The sequence below is a fragment of the Formica exsecta genome, unplaced genomic scaffold (assembly GCF_003651465.1).
Source record: "Formica exsecta isolate Colony F162 unplaced genomic scaffold, ASM365146v1 scaffold156, whole genome shotgun sequence".
NCBI classification, from domain to species: domain Eukaryota; kingdom Metazoa; phylum Arthropoda; class Insecta; order Hymenoptera; family Formicidae; genus Formica; species Formica exsecta.
The window spans coordinates 268,686-288,065 of record NW_021848882.1 but is presented as its reverse complement, the minus strand read 5'-3'; the positions used below and the strand labels follow the sequence as shown (position 1 = coordinate 288,065).

General features: G+C 31.8%; 2 protein-coding genes across 4 annotated transcripts in view; both read left to right on the top strand.

Annotated features, from left to right (window-relative positions):
- The first annotated feature begins 2,253 nt into the window (after positions 1 to 2,253).
- LOC115233039 lies at positions 2,254 to 3,587 on the top strand. The gene is made up of 2 exons (XM_029803251.1): positions 2,254 to 3,225; positions 3,463 to 3,587. The coding sequence occupies exons 1-2, from the start codon at positions 2,361 to 2,363 to the stop codon at positions 3,540 to 3,542; spliced, it is 945 nt and encodes a 314-aa protein (XP_029659111.1). The 5' UTR covers positions 2,254 to 2,360; the 3' UTR covers positions 3,543 to 3,587.
- An 11,658-nt stretch (positions 3,588 to 15,245) lies between these two features.
- LOC115233035 (protein Skeletor, isoforms B/C) overlaps positions 15,246 to 19,380 on the top strand; it is a 19,110-nt gene continuing 14,975 nt past the window's right edge. For all 3 annotated transcript variants that reach the window (XM_029803247.1, XM_029803248.1, XM_029803249.1), the window contains exon 1: positions 15,246 to 15,538. In XM_029803247.1, the coding sequence (XP_029659107.1) occupies positions 15,451 to 15,538 (88 nt within the window). In that variant the 5' untranslated portion in view covers positions 15,246 to 15,450. The remainder of the gene's footprint in view (positions 15,539 to 19,380) is intronic.

The following is a 19,380-nucleotide window of genomic DNA, read 5'->3' as shown; positions in this document are numbered from 1 at the left end:
TTGTTTTCACCCCTGAAACCGATTTTTAGCACCAACAAAAAATCGTTTCGTTATTAGGGACTACTACTCTATAATTATGCAAAGTTTCAGATTTTTTTGAATTTTCGCGTTGCCGAAGGTTCCTTGTAAGTACTACATTGGCCAAACATGGTCATTCCTTTAAAGAACGGAACGACTGTAATTGGACAATATAATATTTAGAACGTATTAAAGTATATTAGTGTAAACTAGGGAAATGTGTTTTTTTACATTTGATTATTTTACATTAAAATTTGAAACAACGTATATAATGTCTGTTTTTTTTTCGATGCATTGGAATATTTTACAAATGATTAAATGTTTTTTTACTGCACTAGAATATTTTGCATTAATATCTATATGTTACTTTTCTATGCACTGAAGTATTTTGCATTAATTTCTATCCACTGGAACATTCTGGAACATTAATGCCAATTTTTTTTTACACATTATATGTTTACTTTATACACTCGTTTTCTTATGCATTAAATTAATATTTTAATTACAATAATATTTTAATACACACTGGAATATTAATGTTTATTTTTCTACGCATTATATTTATTTTTCATTTATTTTCATATTGTTTATATTCATATTATAATCATCCTACTTTTCCATATCAGATATACTCTCAGCGTCTTAAGATTCATATTGCAAAACAGCTTCTTCATCGCTGTCTAATTTATCCTCATTTTGTTCTAATGTACTTTCAATCTCTTCATCTTTCATAATTTCTGCAGAGCTTTTGTTGATTAAAACTTTATAATATTACGTTAATAAATCTATATTATTTATGTTAGAGTTTAAGTTTTCGCGCGCTTAGCGGCCTTACCAAATGTTCGACTCACGAATCTGACACATGCGCGTGGCGCACATAGTGCAATAGGGAAAAGGCATCCCCACTCATGTACACTAGTAATAAACGATCTCTCTACGAAATAACATGCGTGTCTCTACGCTTTACAAAGAAAACCTTTTCATCGCATACTTCTTTTAATAGTTTATCCCTAACAGATTAACTCTAATAACGCAACAATTTATACAACATGTAGAGTTAAAATAAAAACAATTCTTTTGTTAAAATACTTTTACAATATTTTTGATTGATTTGTTTGCGCTCTACAATTGCCAATTCCTAATTATATTTTATTACTTTTAAAATATTTTTTATATTATACACTCAAGCTGTTGATTAAACTTATTAGAAATTTAATTGCTTTACATGTTATTAAAATAATATATAGTAAAAAAAGAATGATAAAATCTTTAAAAACTTACCTTTTTTAAAAACATAAAGAAAGGCGCAAAGTGCACGCGCCAGTTGTGAAAAACTGTTATATGTTTTTATAAAACAATATTACTTTAATTTAATCTGCATAAAATAATGCTATTATAAATTATTGAAAATAAAAACTTATACAAATATTTTAAGAAAAAAAGGGGTACAAATATATTCTACGAAAATAATGATATACAAAATTGCGCCAACAGAAAAAAAATTTGTCATAAATTTTTTTTATTTTATTATTTCTAATATTAAGAAAAATTATATTTAATAAATCGCAATATAATTAAAGTAGTAGGGCGTAAAGCTAAATAGAGTTATTTTGTAATTAACTAAATGCACAATATATACACATCTAACGCTTTGGGATATATCTATTGAAAAAAAGTTTCTTGTAAACTCTAAGTCGCATAAAACAAACTTACACTAAAGCAAAGTATAAAAACTTGGCGTGCCCAGGTCGCATTAAAACATATTGTCCCAGATTTATTTGCATTAAGACGTGTACATTTTATAAATATATGTATACATCTATTCCGCGTTAATAATTTCTTTTCACTTTATCACTTCTCTTCGTTGTTGCATTATTCCGCGATACTCTTATCACTTTTCGTCTTTTCGTTCTATTATTCCGCGATATATACTCTTATAATTATTATTATATGTTACATTATTATCTTATACATATGCACGTATATACACAGCATTATCTCTTAAGGCGTATTTGCACACTAAAACGAATAATCGTACATGAGCGCTGCAAACGCGACTTGAGGGACAAAATCGCTTTGCATGTGTGCGTGCGAGCATACATACGTGAGAGTCTGAATTCACCATGAAAATCAAATAGTCGCCAATTTTCACTATGATATTCGTAATCAGCGCATCAAAATACGTAAGAATACTGAGTTTAAAAAAATCAGGGGTAAGTACTTTTCGGAACTTTATCCATCAAAGAGCCAAAATTAGGAGATTTTTTCACTCTTATGGACAATCTGAACAATCATCCAAATTTTCAAAAATCACTGAGAAAGAGAAAGAGCTAAGCGACAGTATGACTATCTGGTTTTGTAGAGATCTCATCCCGTTTTTTGAAGCTGAAAAAGATGGGCTAAAAGATTTTTTTAAAATACATGGTGTTGTACAAAATGAATTGGATCTGTCACATCCAAGTACATTATCTCGTCATGTACTTTCAAGGGTATATAATGATTGTGATTATGATGTATTTGCTGTTAAAACGAAAATAAATGAAGATAATCCAAGTGCAATTTCGCTAACCATGGATGCGTGGACTGACAATTATCGTCATATTCCATTTATGACTTTCACTTTACATTGGATATCGCCCACAGAAACACAGTTGAGATCAGGTACATTACAAACAAGCTTCTTATCACATCCTCATACAGCAGATAATATTGTTGAAGACTTGAAAAAAGTACTAACACCATTTAACTTAAACGACAAAATTATAACTCTCGTAACTGATGGAGGAACAAATATGATTAAAGCTGCAAAAGTTATGAAAATTGACAGAGTACCTTGTATTGCACATGGACTCCATAATTTAGTGATGGTAGACACCATTTCTAAATTACCAGACGTTAATAGTCTTATAGCTAAAGCTAGAGATATTATGAAAATTCTTGCTTTTAAAACTCATGATATTGAAAAAGCAAAAGAAATTACTCAGCAACAGGACATTAATAACATATTAGACAGTGCTGAAAATCTGGAAGAGATTTTAGAAGCTGATGCAAGATTTGATTTCACACTTTCCAAAAATAATAATGAGCATCCGTATGCTCAGAGTTTTCCTTCATTTGTGACAGGATTTTTAGCAGGATTACATAAAGATATATCAACTAGATGGAACAGTACATTAGAGATGTTGTCAAGTTTACTTAAAAATAAAGGTTGGCTGAGTTGTGTGCTAATGCATGTAAAATTTATATCTATCTGAATTTGAATGAATTGGCATTATAAAAGTTTATGAAATATTATTTATAATAAATTTTTCTATTTTACCGTAAAAAATTATGTTTGAGTTAATAATATAAATATATTACTAAAGAATTTTGTAACTTATGGCAATTAATATTTTCCATTTTTAATATATGGTAACCGAATAATTTACATTGGACATCGTGAAGCGAGGGGAGGATTTAAGGCGGCAGGAGGCACGAACCAAGCATCCATCTCTTCCGGCAGCGGCACTGTCGTGTCTGTGTAGGGCGTTTACACACTTCCTCAGTCCGACAAATAATTGTTAGAAAACAACATTTGCGGGTCTGAAAAAATATGCGAGATACGAGTGGCTGAATCGGGAATCGAACCCGAATCTTTCGCTTTGCGGGCAACTGCCTCCAGAGCGATGTTGGAATCTCGCTCCATGGATGCAGTGCCGATTGCCACGGAGAGACGACATCCCCAGCACGTCTCCAGAGCGGTCCAATCATGATATGATAACTGAGGATGATATGATAACTGAGATAACTTAAATTGATTAAATTAAGAAAATATTTCTTTATCGCATAATTGTAAGTCTACCATTTTACAAATAATAATATCCGAAATCTTATGTATTAATAGTTTTTTTATTTAAATGTTATAATGATTTATTTTTTAGAGGTAGTGATACGCTGTTTGGAAATGAATAGACGTTATGATGCAATTCCTACAGATAATGAATGGAAAGAAATCGAAGGTGTAGCAGCCTACACAGAAATTAATGTATATTAGATATCTACTGGATGTTCTCAATGTGCATTAGGGATATCCATGAATATGTAGAAAACAGCTATTAGACATGCTTTAAATATCCAAATGTCCGCAATACGAGATCTTATAAATATCCACAGGATATGTAGGCCAATATCCACTGGACATCCACATCAGTATTCAGTGGATATTTTTGTAGATATTCAGTGGATATTTATGTAGATATCCCATTGTATGTTAGTTAAATCTTGGTCACAAAACTAATTAAATATTATAAAAGTTAGGTCTCATGAGACCCGCACATAACTTTTATCGATATGTCTCATTCACGGGACATCATTTTCTGACGTTTGTTTGACGGCAAAACTAAGATTAATTACAGTAATAATATATAATATATAATAACACACATTAATGTAATATATATTATAGGTAAATTTATATAATTTAATATATAAAATTAAAGATTTTATTTGTATGGAAGTTAATTTCTATTTTATATTTTCAATAATTTAAATAAGTCAATAACGAACGATTTTTGCTTATTCGGACAGAAATTATTCTCCTCGCTAGTTATTTGAGAGATATAGATATTTTATTCATCTATTAGATGTCTAATAGTTATCTATAGTAGACATGGATATAAAATAAATATGTAGCTATTCACTAGATATCTATTCGATATTTTATTCTGTGTGGGAGACTGCTTAATAAGTATTAAAACAGCAACAGAAATTCTTTCAGGAGTAGAATATCCAACAACCAATCTTGCACTTTTATTTAGATTTGTAACATATTTTTGAATGAATATAAAAATTCAAAATTAAGAACAATAATCATAAAATAATCATAAAATATGTATTGATGTAATGTTCTCACTCAAGTTTAATGCAGCTTTTTATATTTTAACATCACTAATTTATTCTACATCATAAATTTAAAAAGACTGAATGCTACTATATCAATTCCTTTTTTAATCTTTCCAGGGCAGAAATTGAGAGTAGCATGTATATAAATGAAGATGATTCATCCATAGTAAAGCAACTTAAAGAAACTATTTTATAAAATATAAAAAAGCGATTTCCAATTCATGAAACTCATGTTTGCCGAGCACTTCTGGATCCGACTCTTCAAAATGTTAGAGGTGTTGCAGAATATCTCGCAGACAAACAGTAATTTCCTGTAGAATTTTTAAAGTATATGATCCACAAACTAGTTCCTTTGGACATTATAAATGAGCAGGTTAGATTATTTTTATATTTTAGTTTTAAATTAGATAATATATAAAAAAATATTTTTACTAATAAAACTTATTGTCCGACCAAGTGACACTGTTGTTATATAAAATGAGAAATATAATTATTTCAGTCTCTCCCTCCCTCCCCCCTACCCCTCTCTCTGTCTCTCTTCCTAATATATATACTGCAAAGCCGTAATTATAGCTACGCAGACAAATATATAAATTGCAAAGCCATAATTATAGCTACGCAGACAAATATATAAACTGTATAGCCATAATTATAGCTACACAGGCAAATATATAAACTGTATAGCCATAATTATAGCTACACAGGCAAATATATAAACTGTATAGCCATAATTATAGCTACACAGGCAAATATATAAACTGTATAGCCATAATTATAGCTACACAGGCAAATATATAAACTGTATAGCCATAATTATAGCTACACAGGCAAATATATAAACTGTATAGCCATAATTATAGCTACACAGGCAAATATATAAACTGTATAGCCATAATTATAGCTACGTAAACAAATATATAAAATGCAAAGCCAGATAGAAAGTGAAACACTAATAAAATAAAAAGTGAAACATTAATAAATAACACCATAGAGAAGCTTTCTCTCTCACAATACTAATTATTGACACTTTGATATATGACAGGTTGAGGTTATGTGTAATGTTTATTCCCACCATTATCACTTCGAGATGTCCTCAGTAAGTTACTAAAGTTCCCTATGCAGATGCTCAGAACGAATCTTATTGGTGAATCATTTTGCTTCTTAGATACACTCGGCAGCCAATGAGAGGACGCGTAGACGAGACCATATTGTTTTTTCACTTTTTATTAACAACATAAATTACGATAATTATACGCTTTAAACCTTCCTTGGTTAATAAGAAGCTTTTGAGCAAAAGATGATATCAAACTATGTAGTAGTTATTGAGAACTAAAACCATAACCGATCCGAGCTCGGTGAAACGCATACTCCCTCCGTTTTTTGCCAACCTGCGGTTGGCAGCAGTCGGGAGTAATAAAATGAGAAATATAATTAAATATTTTTTGAATAATGTGTCTACATTTGGTCACATACTATATAAAAATTAATGCATTCTTTCACTTTCAATAGAAAAATTAGTGTATAGTATAAAAGTGCATTTTGTTCATTAAGCTATACTTTTATTACAATTTTTATAAACTATAATCAATATCAAGCAATATCTAATTAGCAATAGATAATTTACAATATACAATATCTAGGCTTACAAAATCTAGGTTTAATATTTTGTAATTATATAAGTATTATTATATAGTTTGTATTTGCAATAGCTTTTATAATCACCATATATTACAAGATTATTGTTTTTATAATATAGTTAGATTCTCATGTTTAGTTTTGCTTTTTTACAATAGACATCTAATAAAGAAGGAGATAATTATTCTAATAAGTCGTGTCAGCTTCTTGGAATTAAAAAATTACGATTAGAGTTGGCTGCAAAACATACAAACATTATTCCTCATGAAGATCCTATTCTTATTGAAATTAAGAAATATTTACATATATCTGAATCTATTGAAGATCCTCTACAATGGTGGAATAAAATGAAGTTATCACTACCAAATTTGTACAAATTGGTATGTTGCATTTATGGCATACCGATTACAAGTTTAACGTAACGAGTAACATTTTTTTCTGCAGGTTTACTTATTACAGCAAAGCGTTCTGCGTTAAAACCATCAAAAACTAATAAAATATTATTTATTCACGATAACTTCAAGTTAATAAAAAATATATATTTAAAGTCACAAAAATAGACATAAGTTACGCAATTTAATATGAAAAGAAATTTTTATATGTAAGAAGTCTGATAGAATAAATTATATTTTATTTTTTTTACATATGATGGTCAGTAATAATATTTTGAATTAAATTCTATGCTATTTTGTTGTAAGAAAAGAAATTAGCAATGCAAGTAATTGTATTTTAAAAACAAAAGTGCTGTGTGTTTTATATATCATATATATGAAATCTAAAAATCTTAATATAATGTATAACTATATACTTTGTTTATGTATAATGTTTATTTTTGTTTATATTATCAAAAGTTGAAATTGAAATTTATTCTATGTTCGAAGAATTTAATTTTAACTTTCTGTGTCGATTCCAATAATTTCAGTTTTTTATTTAACAACAGTATATTGTGATATATTGATATATATTATGCTAAAATTTAAAAAAGTATAATAAAATATATATGTTTCAATATAAAACAGATAAGATATATTTATATTTTTTTCAAAATTTCCCAATATTATGTATCGATACTAATTGTAAGGATCACTTTTAATTATTAATTAGCTTACAGACCGATAACAGAATTTCAAAATCTATATTATATTACATACTAAAATTATATTGTTAAAAATTTTTTATGTTGTATTGTAAGTTAATCAACGATTAAGTTAATCCAAGTTTGATTGAAGTAGTTCTAAATCTATTGAATTATGTTGAAGTTTGATTTTTTTATTATAAAAAAATGTATTAACGCCGCCCTTCGCCACCGCCGCCGATAAATTATCATTCGCCGATTCCGCAGCCGCCAAAAAAGTAAATTTTCGGCGAACTCGCCGCCACCAAGATATTTTACCTCTAACGCCGCCGCCGATATGAAATATAACGGCGCAGGGGTCTAGTCTGAACCTTATGAAGAAAAATGAAATGTCACATTTCTGGTATACGATTATCATTCCTCAGGATTGACTGCACCAATTTTATTCAAACTGGTCGCAATCGAAAGCTTGCATTCACATTGTATCAGAAAAGTGTCGTTAGATTTTTGATGACGGCTTTAGTTTCTGAGGTATTTTAATCGAAAGTTTATTAGACGTAAAACCCCGGATAAACTACTTGGTAGCGCCGCGGCCCCTGTACATCGGCAAAACTGTTGACAAGCCGGAAAAAATTTTTTATATACTTGGCGTCGCGATGCTACCGCGTCGCTTGATACTTCTTCCTCACGCAAATTTTTGAATATACATCAATTTGTATAATACAAATAAATGGGTATGATGCAAAATACTATATTATCAAGAAATATCAAAAACAAATTCTTCTCTATGCTTAAACAAGACACCTAAATTTTAAATATTTAAGTCTTGGAAATCTTCAAAGTTCTCAGGCCAAAGTTTTCCTTGTAAATCAGTTCCTTGATGATATTTCCTACATTCCTTTCGTTTGATGAGACAATACAAATAGTCTCTAATAATATAGTAGATCCCGAGATTAAGCAAAACATATAAAAAAATGTTTAAATCGACTATTATATATTCTCTATTTCTTATATGCTTTCATATCGATAATATTTATTTTTTCATCCACATTATTTCTCGCTCTCTCTCTCTTTATTCCATATATGTTACATTTCTTTTTTTACTTTCCCTTTTATCATGTTTACAAGTGTGGAAAGTTATTTCATTGTATATATTGCATATGTTTCTAGCACTTTATTCCGAAATGCGAATTCATGCGTCTTCATCAAAGGCAAAGAAGAGATATGTACGCAAAACGATATAAGCATAATATTCTCGGAATAGAAGTAATTTCTCTCATATCATTTTGTTTCGTGAATTCGTTTCGTGATATTTAGTCTCAGAATCTAGAGATACGCGAAATATGTTTTTGTACATAATTAATTCTAATGATAAATTTTTGGGTAAATTCGGACATCAAAATGGACTCGCAGTCTTCGTATTACATCCCTCGATTGCTACGTAAATACGATCCATCCTTATGAAAAAATACACTCAACTTGTAGTTAACACCCAAAGTTGAATGTTAACACTCAAATTTAGGTTAACCATCTAAGTTGAGTGTATTTTTCCATAAGAGCATTTTATTCGACATTCATAAATTATACGTTTGATCCTTTTTCTTTTTTGTATTTAGGATGTATATATGATATATGATTCCAGTTAGATAATACCACAAAAGCTCAAGATTTGCAATGCAAAATTATATAAACAGAGCATATATATATATGTAGCTTGTTATATGCAGGTCTATGCATTGTGATGCGATTGTGCGCGGGTCAAGGTGTTCAAGTGAAAGTACGAAATATCAGCAACCGCTGAATAAATCTTCTATAAGAAGCTGGGCGGACCTTTGTATAGAATTATTGCGCCAAACTTGCGATTACGCAGACGTACAATGAGATGTAATCACTCTCGATGCATCTGATAATTGTAACAATCTACTTTTACCTTGGGACTGCGTTTCCTGAAATACCTTAGAACAACGCTAGATCATCTGTATATTTGATCTTTACGTTGATATGTTCTCTCTTATTTATAAATATTTATTTATTTATAATTAAATAAAATATTTGTGTACCTAAGTGCGTTATTGAACTATTATTTTTTTAAACTGCAAGACGAGACTTTCGATGAAGACAACAGCATTTCTAATGCAAATAGAAATATCAAATATTAATAATTTATTATTACAATTTAGTATAATAATCGGGCTGTTCGTTGCACATTCTGCAGAAACCTCGTTCTCACATCTCCTGTCCTTTTCTCAATATTGCGGCAAGAGAAGCGACGTTATTGTGTAAAGATACCGTTTTTGCAATGCCGCGCCAATGGTGTCGATTCGACTTAGTTAAAAATTTATCAATCTATGGAATCTTTTTCCAAACCAAATAACAGACTAATCGAATTATAATTATTTCGATTTTTTAATTTGCCACGTAGTTTATATTTTGAATCGATATTGATGATAAAAATACCGTGCTTGTTATTCGCTCTCGAGAATTGACTTTTGCTCTCGTGAAGCGGCCACTTGCTCTTTCCTAGATTCACTAAACCTCACTTGCTTCAGTGTTAATAATCGACAGCCCCCATGGCGCATTCTTCCCTTTTCTCTTTACATCCATTTTTCCCGTCTAATACTCTCTTCATAACGTTAACTATATTAATTGCACATTGTTAATATTGATTACACAGTTCAACAAAAAAGAAAAAATGAACACCGGAACGGGACTAGTCATTTCTTATAGGTTTTTGGACGCTGAACACGAATCCGGTTCCGAAATTGCTCCATCACGTCAGAATTTTGAGAAATTTGCAATTAAAGTTGCAAAAAAGGGCTATTTTCACGAACTTCGTCATATTATAGTTACAATATGTGACGTGCTGGAGAAGTTTTATTGCAATCAAAATAAAGTATGTTGTTAGCACTTTCAACACTCAAAAGGAATTTTTTTTGTCGGTTATGGTTAATAAGATATCCATGGTTAAATATGGGGTGTATTGCAGAAGTTAGCTGTGACTTTAGGTCATTGACGATTTACCAAATAGCTTTCAATTATATTTATTTAAACTTAAGAGTTTTTTAGATAGCTGAATACGAATTCAATGTCAAAATTGTCAAATTCAAAATGGTGGACTCAATATGGCGGATGTCAAAATTTAAAAAATGTTTAGGTTGCGATCTAAACATTTGAGTCCACCATTTCGAATTTGACAATTTTGACATTGAATTCGTATTCAGCGATCTAAAAAACTCTTAAATTAAAAAAAATATAATTGAAAGCTATTTGGTAAATCGTCAGTGACCTAAGTCACAGCTAACTTCTGCAATACACCCCATATTTAACCACGGATATCTTATTAACCTTAACCGATACCAAAAATTCCTTTTGAGTGTTGAAAGTCCTAACAACATACTTTATTTCGAGTGTTGAAAGTCCTAACAACATACTTTATTTTGATTGTAATAAAACTTCTCCAGCACGTCACATATTGTAGCTCTAATATGACAAAATTCGTAAAAATAACTTTTTTTTGCAACTTCAATTGCAAATTTCTCAAAATTCTGACATAATGAGCAATTTCGAAACTGGATTCATGTTCAGCGTCCAAAAACTTATAAGAAACGACTAGTCCCGTTCCGGTATTCGAAAAAAAGTCATTTTTTGTTGAACAGTGTTATTAGCAATATATATATACATTTTAAATAATTTTTTTAAAAACAACTATTTTTTTATACTAATTGATTTGTCTCATTATTCTGTACATAAAAATATTACGGTAAGATTATTGAAACCTAATATTTTACGAGATATTTTATTTTTTTATATCAAAATATGTCAGATTAAAATATAAAATAACTCAAAAAGTACTTAATGAAAAAATACTTTATTATAGTGTTTTGGAAAGCTCTCAAGATGGGCTACAAGAATATGCAATAAAAAATATAGTATTCCATTTAAAAAATTAAATGTGACCTTCATGTGATCTTCAAATAACTCTTCAAGATCAAACCAATGGTATCATTTTATGGCCCCCTCGAAACCATACAACTTTTGTCTAAAACATGTTTGTCTTAAACTTATAGATTTTAAGATATTTCAGTGGATACATTAAAATGGCCTACCCTGTATATATTTGTCGTGCGAATATGTCAACACAACATCTTTATATTTCACGGACATTCTTCACAAATAAGATGACATGTCATCTATCATCATAATTTTTTTCGCAGCATCGATCACTTTCTAAAATGAGTACTACATGCGAATGAACAGCGTGATTTGCGGTTTCTGAAAAAAAAAAGAATTTAAAAAGCGAAATTTGCAGTTTTTTTCTTAAATTTAACAAAAAAAAAGAAAAAATATATACAGGGTGTAACTAAACAAACGCATATGGACAACACTATCAGATACAGAACAACAATTCAAATCGAAAAGTCCTGAACCATTTTTTGATCTGAGCTTTCTTTTTGTTGTTATGTGATGTTAAAGTTAGCTAATCAGCGCCTGTCTATACACCAGAAAGCCGTTTTGCTACTCCGACCCCCGTCGTACCTTCTCTGTTTTCCGTTGTAGATAATCATATAACAACGAAAAGAAAGCTCAGATCAAAAAATGGTTCAGGACTTTTCGATTTGAATTGATCTTGAGTGAACGTGCCAAGGTCATATGGAGTTCAACTTTATTTTTTTAAATGGAATCCCCTATTTTTTTATTGCACATTCTTGTAGCTTACTTCGAGAGCTTTTCAAAACACTGTAATAAAGTATCTTTTCGTTAAGTACTTTTTGAGTTATTTTATATTTTAATCTGACATATTTTGATATAAAAAAATAAAATATCTCGTAAAATATTAGGTTTCAATAATCTTACCGTAATATTTTTATGTACAGAATAATGAGACAAATCAATTAGTATAAAAAATTGATTTGTGTTATTATTCTGTACATAAAAGTATTACGGTAAGATTATCGGAAACTAAATATTTTACGAGATATTTTATTTTTTATATCAAAATATGTCAGATTAAAATATAAAATAACTCAAAAAATACTTAACGAAAAAATACTTTATTATAGTGTTTTGAAAAACTCTCGAGGTAAGCTACAAGAATGTGCAATAAAAAATAGGGGATTCCATTTAAAAAAATAAAGTTAAATTCCATATGACTTTGGCACGTTCACTCAAGGTCAAACCAATGACACCATCTTACGTCCCCCTTAGAACCAAACAGCTTTTGTCTGAAACGTTTTTCCATATCTTTCATATTTTTCGAGATATTTGCCTGGAGCGATTAAAATGAAACACCCTGTATATATACATACATATACATATGTATACACATATATTGTTGGCAGGTGTCGTCTTTTACAAAGGAAAAATGTACGCGATTCATAGTTCAATTTTGATTAGTATACTAAATTTGTATACACTAATCAAACATCCATAAAAAATGATGATTGTTCTGTGCATGGATGATTACTATATGAACATTAGAAGTAAGTTGAATAAGAATATGGTATGGACTGCCTTGATCCATGAAGGCAGGCCACTGCCTATGGATCAGCAATCATGATTCAGCTTCAGCATTTACGATTTACCCTATACGACAAACTTTCACTATTCTCATCTCATTATGCCAGTGAATAGTCATCCAAACAAATCTACATCTCTCAGATACGCTTGATCGCTCTTGAAATTCGATGGGAAATCGTAGATGTGCGCTTCATGCAAATATTTTTTCTCCTCTCTCTTGAAACTTCGTAAAACATTGTTGGTTTCCAAGATAGTCGTTTTATGCCTTTAAATAAAATGGATGCGATCGTCCACTTAAGAAAAAGCATGTGTATCGTTATTATTATGTATATTATTATTATACATGCATGTATAAATTTTTCGAGATATAAATAGCGATAAAATCGTCGTCTTTTCGCTCGCTGAAAATGCAACCTGAATACATTTTAATAAGCGAGAAATATGTTTTAGTAGTGTGTCGATAAACCAATTACAAGAATATTTTTTTATTAATTCTAAGTATCATCGGGTACGTGTAATGCACGAATACTTACAATGTACAGTGCATCAAATACACATCGTGTCATTACACATGCGTGAGCCGTACATGTTCGCTGCGACGTGCGGTGCGAAAGTGCGTGCGGGATTAGACAGTTGTGATCATTCTATAAGAAACTACCGAGTGTTTCTACCAGAGAGCACCTGCACGGAGAAGGAAGAGGACTTTCGCTCGTTCGCTATTCCGACGTGGATTGTATTCTTGGACGCGCATTCAAGCGTTCGCTAACATTTTTTTCACACGAACGGTATATCTGTTATTCTTATTATTCTACTGTGTCGACTTTCGGTGTTGGCAAAAAACACGTTCTACGGCGAATATGCCATCACCAGTTGCAGATCATTAACATTTCCGGTTTTAAAAAAGCGATAACCGCAAACTTTGAAATTATTTTTGATGATCTATGCGGAATGTTACGTATATCCGAAAATTTTTGCCCAGAAAACGTATGTACATATAATCGGCTTATTCTATATTCTAATCCTATCTTTTCTCTTCTCTTCCTCTTGGTAGTGCGGCGTAATGAAATACAATACGAGAAATGAGACGAAACGAGACGAAGATGATGAGCAAGACGGTTTTTAGGTTGGATCAAAACTTGATTCTTCTTTATTTCTGCCACGAGTACAACCAGCCTGCATACCAGTCCACCCATGAAGGAATGGAAAGCAACTTTTTGCTGTGTCAAATCCGACAAACTCACGTCCTACTGGTTTGTGGAAGATTTGAAGATGTGCTCATAAAAGACGATTCAATCTGCAAAACAAAAAATAATTAATATATTGTAATATAATATATTGTAACAATCTATAACAATCTATAACTGTTCCAACGTATACACTAACATCGAATAGCTTGTAGAAAGAATAGAAAAAAAGATAAAATAGGAGATTGTTTTTGCGAAAATGTCTTCATTTACAACGATGAAATTGCGTCTCATCGCGCAATATTGCAAAATGAATATCTCGATGGTAATCGCGTTACATCGTTGCGGAGTCGCATTATTATATACAAGCTTGGAACTTGTTATAATCATCGAGGTTACTCGCGGACGCGAATAGGATCCGATTCGCCTTTAATTTTTGTTATCTGTAATGCTCCGATTCTAATTAACGAGATGCGAAATGTGCATAAGGCGCACAAATAAATGTAGAATGCGAACTCCTGGGGTAAAAATAATCACACATTACGACATTACTCTGCCGAGTAATGTTAAAAGCGGCTTCAAACACGCGATGCGCTCACTCGGGAAATATTCACCGAGTCTAGGCAACCGTCCTACCGTGCGATGGGGTAATATGCGCGTCGTCGTGATGACAACGTCGTAATTGTACGTAATGTCGTAAAATTTGTCACATAATTACGACCACGTTCGTGGACGCAACGCGCGCGCGCGCACTTGGAGCGTGTGCGTGCACTCTCTCCTTACGCGAATTCTCACGCCCGTCTTCTCAGTAAAAATATGACAATATGTCATTTTATCTCTCTTTTATGAAATCTCTCACGCGTATTTAACGCGTTTTTATCTCGAGGATGATTTATTGAATATGTGTAAACGATTTACCAATAGTGTCTCGTTAAATCCGGAGATCGAGCGAGATGGATGTCAAGACGGAACTTTTACCCTGGGCGCGAAAAGCTGAAAAGTCTTTCCCATTAAAGAAAAAGACAGAGAGAAAGGAACGGGAACGGTGAAGCAAGGCGAGCCGGTGATCGCGTAGTGGGACCAACAAAGTTACTTGGATCGACAACAGATACTTTTCTCGCCAGTAACCACCAAGACACCATGACGACAGGATCACTCGCACCGTCCCCGATGCGACGACCACCGACCATCGGTCTAATCATCGCGTTTTTCCTCATCGTAGCGGCACGTAAGTCCTTCCTCAATGAATATTGCTTTGATCTAATTAATTTCGAAAATGGCTGAAACTGCTTCTCGTGATAATCTTTTCGTGATAGTCTGATCGTTATATCACAGCGCAACCGCCAAAACTTATTTTATTCGATCGATGAAAATTCGCAATTATTAATATGACGCGGCGAGAAGATATGTTTAAAAATATTTTTCGATTATTGTAAATTGTTTTTACTTTCTCAGAAGATAATTTCTCGTAGATTTTGATTTGAAATAATTGTGCTAAAGATGATCAAGATCTTTCTCTTATGCTCGATCGGGCCTCTCGTAGCTCGTCAAGCATTGTTCTTGATAAAAAGTGAGGAGATTAAAGACCCCATAGTATCGAGTTATCTTCAGAATATTATTCTCGTACGTGAAGCAATAACGTTACATAAACATATTATATAATATGATAATATCGATTAGGCAGTATATATATTATCGATAAAATCGTTGTCTACATATTTTGTGCTCGATATAGTTTTATCAAAATTTCAAGTTGGAGCCAAAAGTACTCTCATCGTATTATTCGGGCTAATTGGGATATCCGCATACGATTTCGCAGGCTGTTTCGCTGTCCACTCTACTTACCGCTAACTTGTGGCTTCGCATCCTGAGACGACTTCACGGTCCGCATTTTTCTGCATGTACTATTTTTAGCGCGTACTTTAGAAAGCAAGGAGAAATCATATGATACCAATTTGCAATTAGCAATTACTTGATCTAAAAACTAATATTAGTCTGTCACCTTCTAAAAGATCGTAACAAAAAGAAAGAAATAAAAATACATCATGCGCACGGAGGAAAGAGTTTCCTTATAAGAAATGGATAGAATGATAACATACTCAATATGGAAATCTGATTGAAATTTAACGCGCGTTATTTTCTAATCAGAATAATCCGAGTAAATCGAGTATATAAAGTAATGATAATTGCGACCAGCTATCACCGAACGAAAGTTACAAATCAACGCTCCAAGTATTTTGTTACCGCTACAAATACGTATTAAAGCCATACTAATGTATACATTGTTAATGATGATATAGAAAACGTATGAAAAACATTAAAAAACAAGAAAATACATCTTTTTCTCTCTTTCGCTATTATCGATTTTAAAAGATGTGCAGAAGTCTAAAGAAAAAAAATTTGAAGAAGTCTAAAGAAGTAAAATAATAACAAAATAATCGAGACATTTATAGCACATTGGATATATAAATTAATATCGTTAGAATAGTTGAAATTTATCAACGTAACTGGACTTTGATAATTATATACATAGCAGCTCGTGCGTTACATGTAGATAGTATAAACATGTGCATGCTCGTGAGATTTGCAAATCAAAAAAGAGTCTCCACGCATAAAATTAAATTCCGAAACTCGGAAAGAGAATGCGAATCTTCTATATGCGAGGACGGCAACGAAAACGAAAGGGCGATAACACCGGTGTCGGCGGACCCCCTGACATTTCCAGGCTTCCAGGAGGTGAAAGCGGGAGGCGGATAACCGTAATTGGCCATCCGTATATATGATACAAGTTCCGAGTCTGCGATGTCGCAATCGTGTATGCCAGTAGTCGCCGTTGGTCCAAAATGTTCGCGACATAAATAATCTCTGCATCGAGATGAGACGATACACTATTCGAGTCACACTGTTGAGACCAATATAAACTATTCTTAAATTCGCGACCGTAATTAATTATCTATTTTTGCGCAAATGGTAAATATTATTTAAACACTCATCGTTTCTTCCTTTTGTATTATAAGATTCTGTTAAATTTGTTATTTTATGACGTTTGATTCGTTTTTCTCTAAGAAAAGTTGTAATTTTAGTCAGTGTGTCAATTTCTTTTATAGATATTTTAAAAGATTAATTCAATTATCTTATTAAATCGATAATTTATTAGATAGATAATTTTATGTTTACACGAAATGTAAGCTATAAGAGTAGCATTTTGGACGTTTTATCATCTTGTAAATAGCTGAAGATCGTTATGATACAGTCATACCCGAGAAATATGCAAGAACCTGTGATTTGCGTACGGAAACGTTATTCATATACGTTCTTACATGCATACATAAATTAGTAATCACGCCGGTAAAAAAATCCGTTATTTTTTTAAACGACTTGTTATTTCAGAGCTACGAGGGCAATTCAATAAATAAAAGGATAATAACAAAATACATGTTATATACGTATAATTGCTAATGTTATTTTATTTATTGAATTATCTTAGCACTTGTTAAGTTTATGTTACATTTTTATTGATTAGAGAAGCAATCAACTCTGAAAATTAATTAACATTTTTTTTCTTTCTCTCTTTCTCTCTCTCTCTCTTTCTCTCTCTCTCTCTCTCTCCCTCTCTCGCTCTCTCTCTCTCTCTCTCACACTCTCTTTCTTTTTTATATTGATTCTTGAATGAAATATCTCTTAATTTTAAAATTAATTCTATCAAGTTCCCCAAAAAAATGTGTGAGTTAAATCACCTTTGAGTAGCATTCGTTTTGCAACGAATGTTGCGATACAAACGTTCTTGTTTCAGACACTATCAATTCTAACATCTCGAACGCATCGTTGCTGCGTTCGTGAACATTTTGCAATACGCGTTCGTTGAATCGAATCGCGGAAACGCAACCGCGCGACCTTGATTAATGCGCGTCAAGCGTCAATCTTCATTGCCCAGACGTTTCTAGATGGATGACAGCCGTCCTTCTACGGAATTCTAACGGTACCCGGACGAGCAAAGGGTTCGATTTAACGAGCTATGTAACCGATGTATTCGATCCTGTGATCTATCAATGGGAACGTACGGCCTTCGCGTTTCAAGCATTACTTATCTATGTATGGTACACGTGATACAAGTATACAAACATAACATTTCAATGTATCATTATTAGTACCTTCATGAATAATATTTATTCTCTCTCTTTCTTTCTCTCTATTTCTTCCTATTCCATACTCTAATATTTATTTTGTAATATTATATATATTTTTATTGTCGACTTTATTTTATTCTCTTTGACATCCTTCAAAGATTTTCTTATATCTATTAAGCGGTGTCTACAATAGGTGTAGTAAACCTTAAGCCGTAAGGAATTGATCAATCACAGTTGAATGTGAGAAGAATAATCGAATATGATTGGTTAATTTCTTACGGCTTAAGGCTTAAATTCTCATTGTAGACACCGCTTTAATGTATATATTTATGCATCATCATATATTATCGAGTTTAAGAAAGAATTTGAGAAAACATAAATAAAATAAAAATGCAGTTGAATTGCTTTAAAAATATTTTGATATAAATATAAAAAAGAAATATATATGTATATATATACATATATATATACGCATATTTCTATCTAAATTTATCGACACACTCTGTTGCTATTTTCTTTGGTTTTGCTATTTTTCTTTATATTTACTTTTAAGATTTTTTCCCTTTACGAATTCCACCTAAAAAAATATCTTGCTTAAGATTCTGCGATCCAAAAAAAATTTGAGAAATGTCGATGTGATCATAACCGTTCCAGATGAACTGTCAACGTATCGCGATCGGACACGATCACAAGCGATTTACTTGGTGAGAGCCGATATGCTGGATTCACGGAACCCAGTTTTGCGTATGATGAGCACGAGGATACCAATCGTAACGAGTGCTCAATCAATCGTCAGCCAATTTATTCTCTCGTAGACGAGGTATATCGGTTACCGTTATCCATCGATTACCGTATTTGGGAACACGTATCCATCAGTATCCCCGATAGCAATAAAAAAGAGAAAAGAGAATGGAATATATTATTCTAACAAACTTACAATATA

Excerpts from the sequence above, each read along its gene's own strand:
- LOC115233039 (XM_029803251.1), top strand. The coding sequence starts at position 2,361 with ATGACTATCTGGTTTTGTAGAGATCTCATCCCGTTTTTTGAAGCTGAA. Across the intron at positions 3,226-3,462 it reads AAGTTTACTTAAAAATAAAG|CGAGGGGAGGATTTAAGGCG; the intron begins GTTGGCTGAGTT and ends GACATCGTGAAG.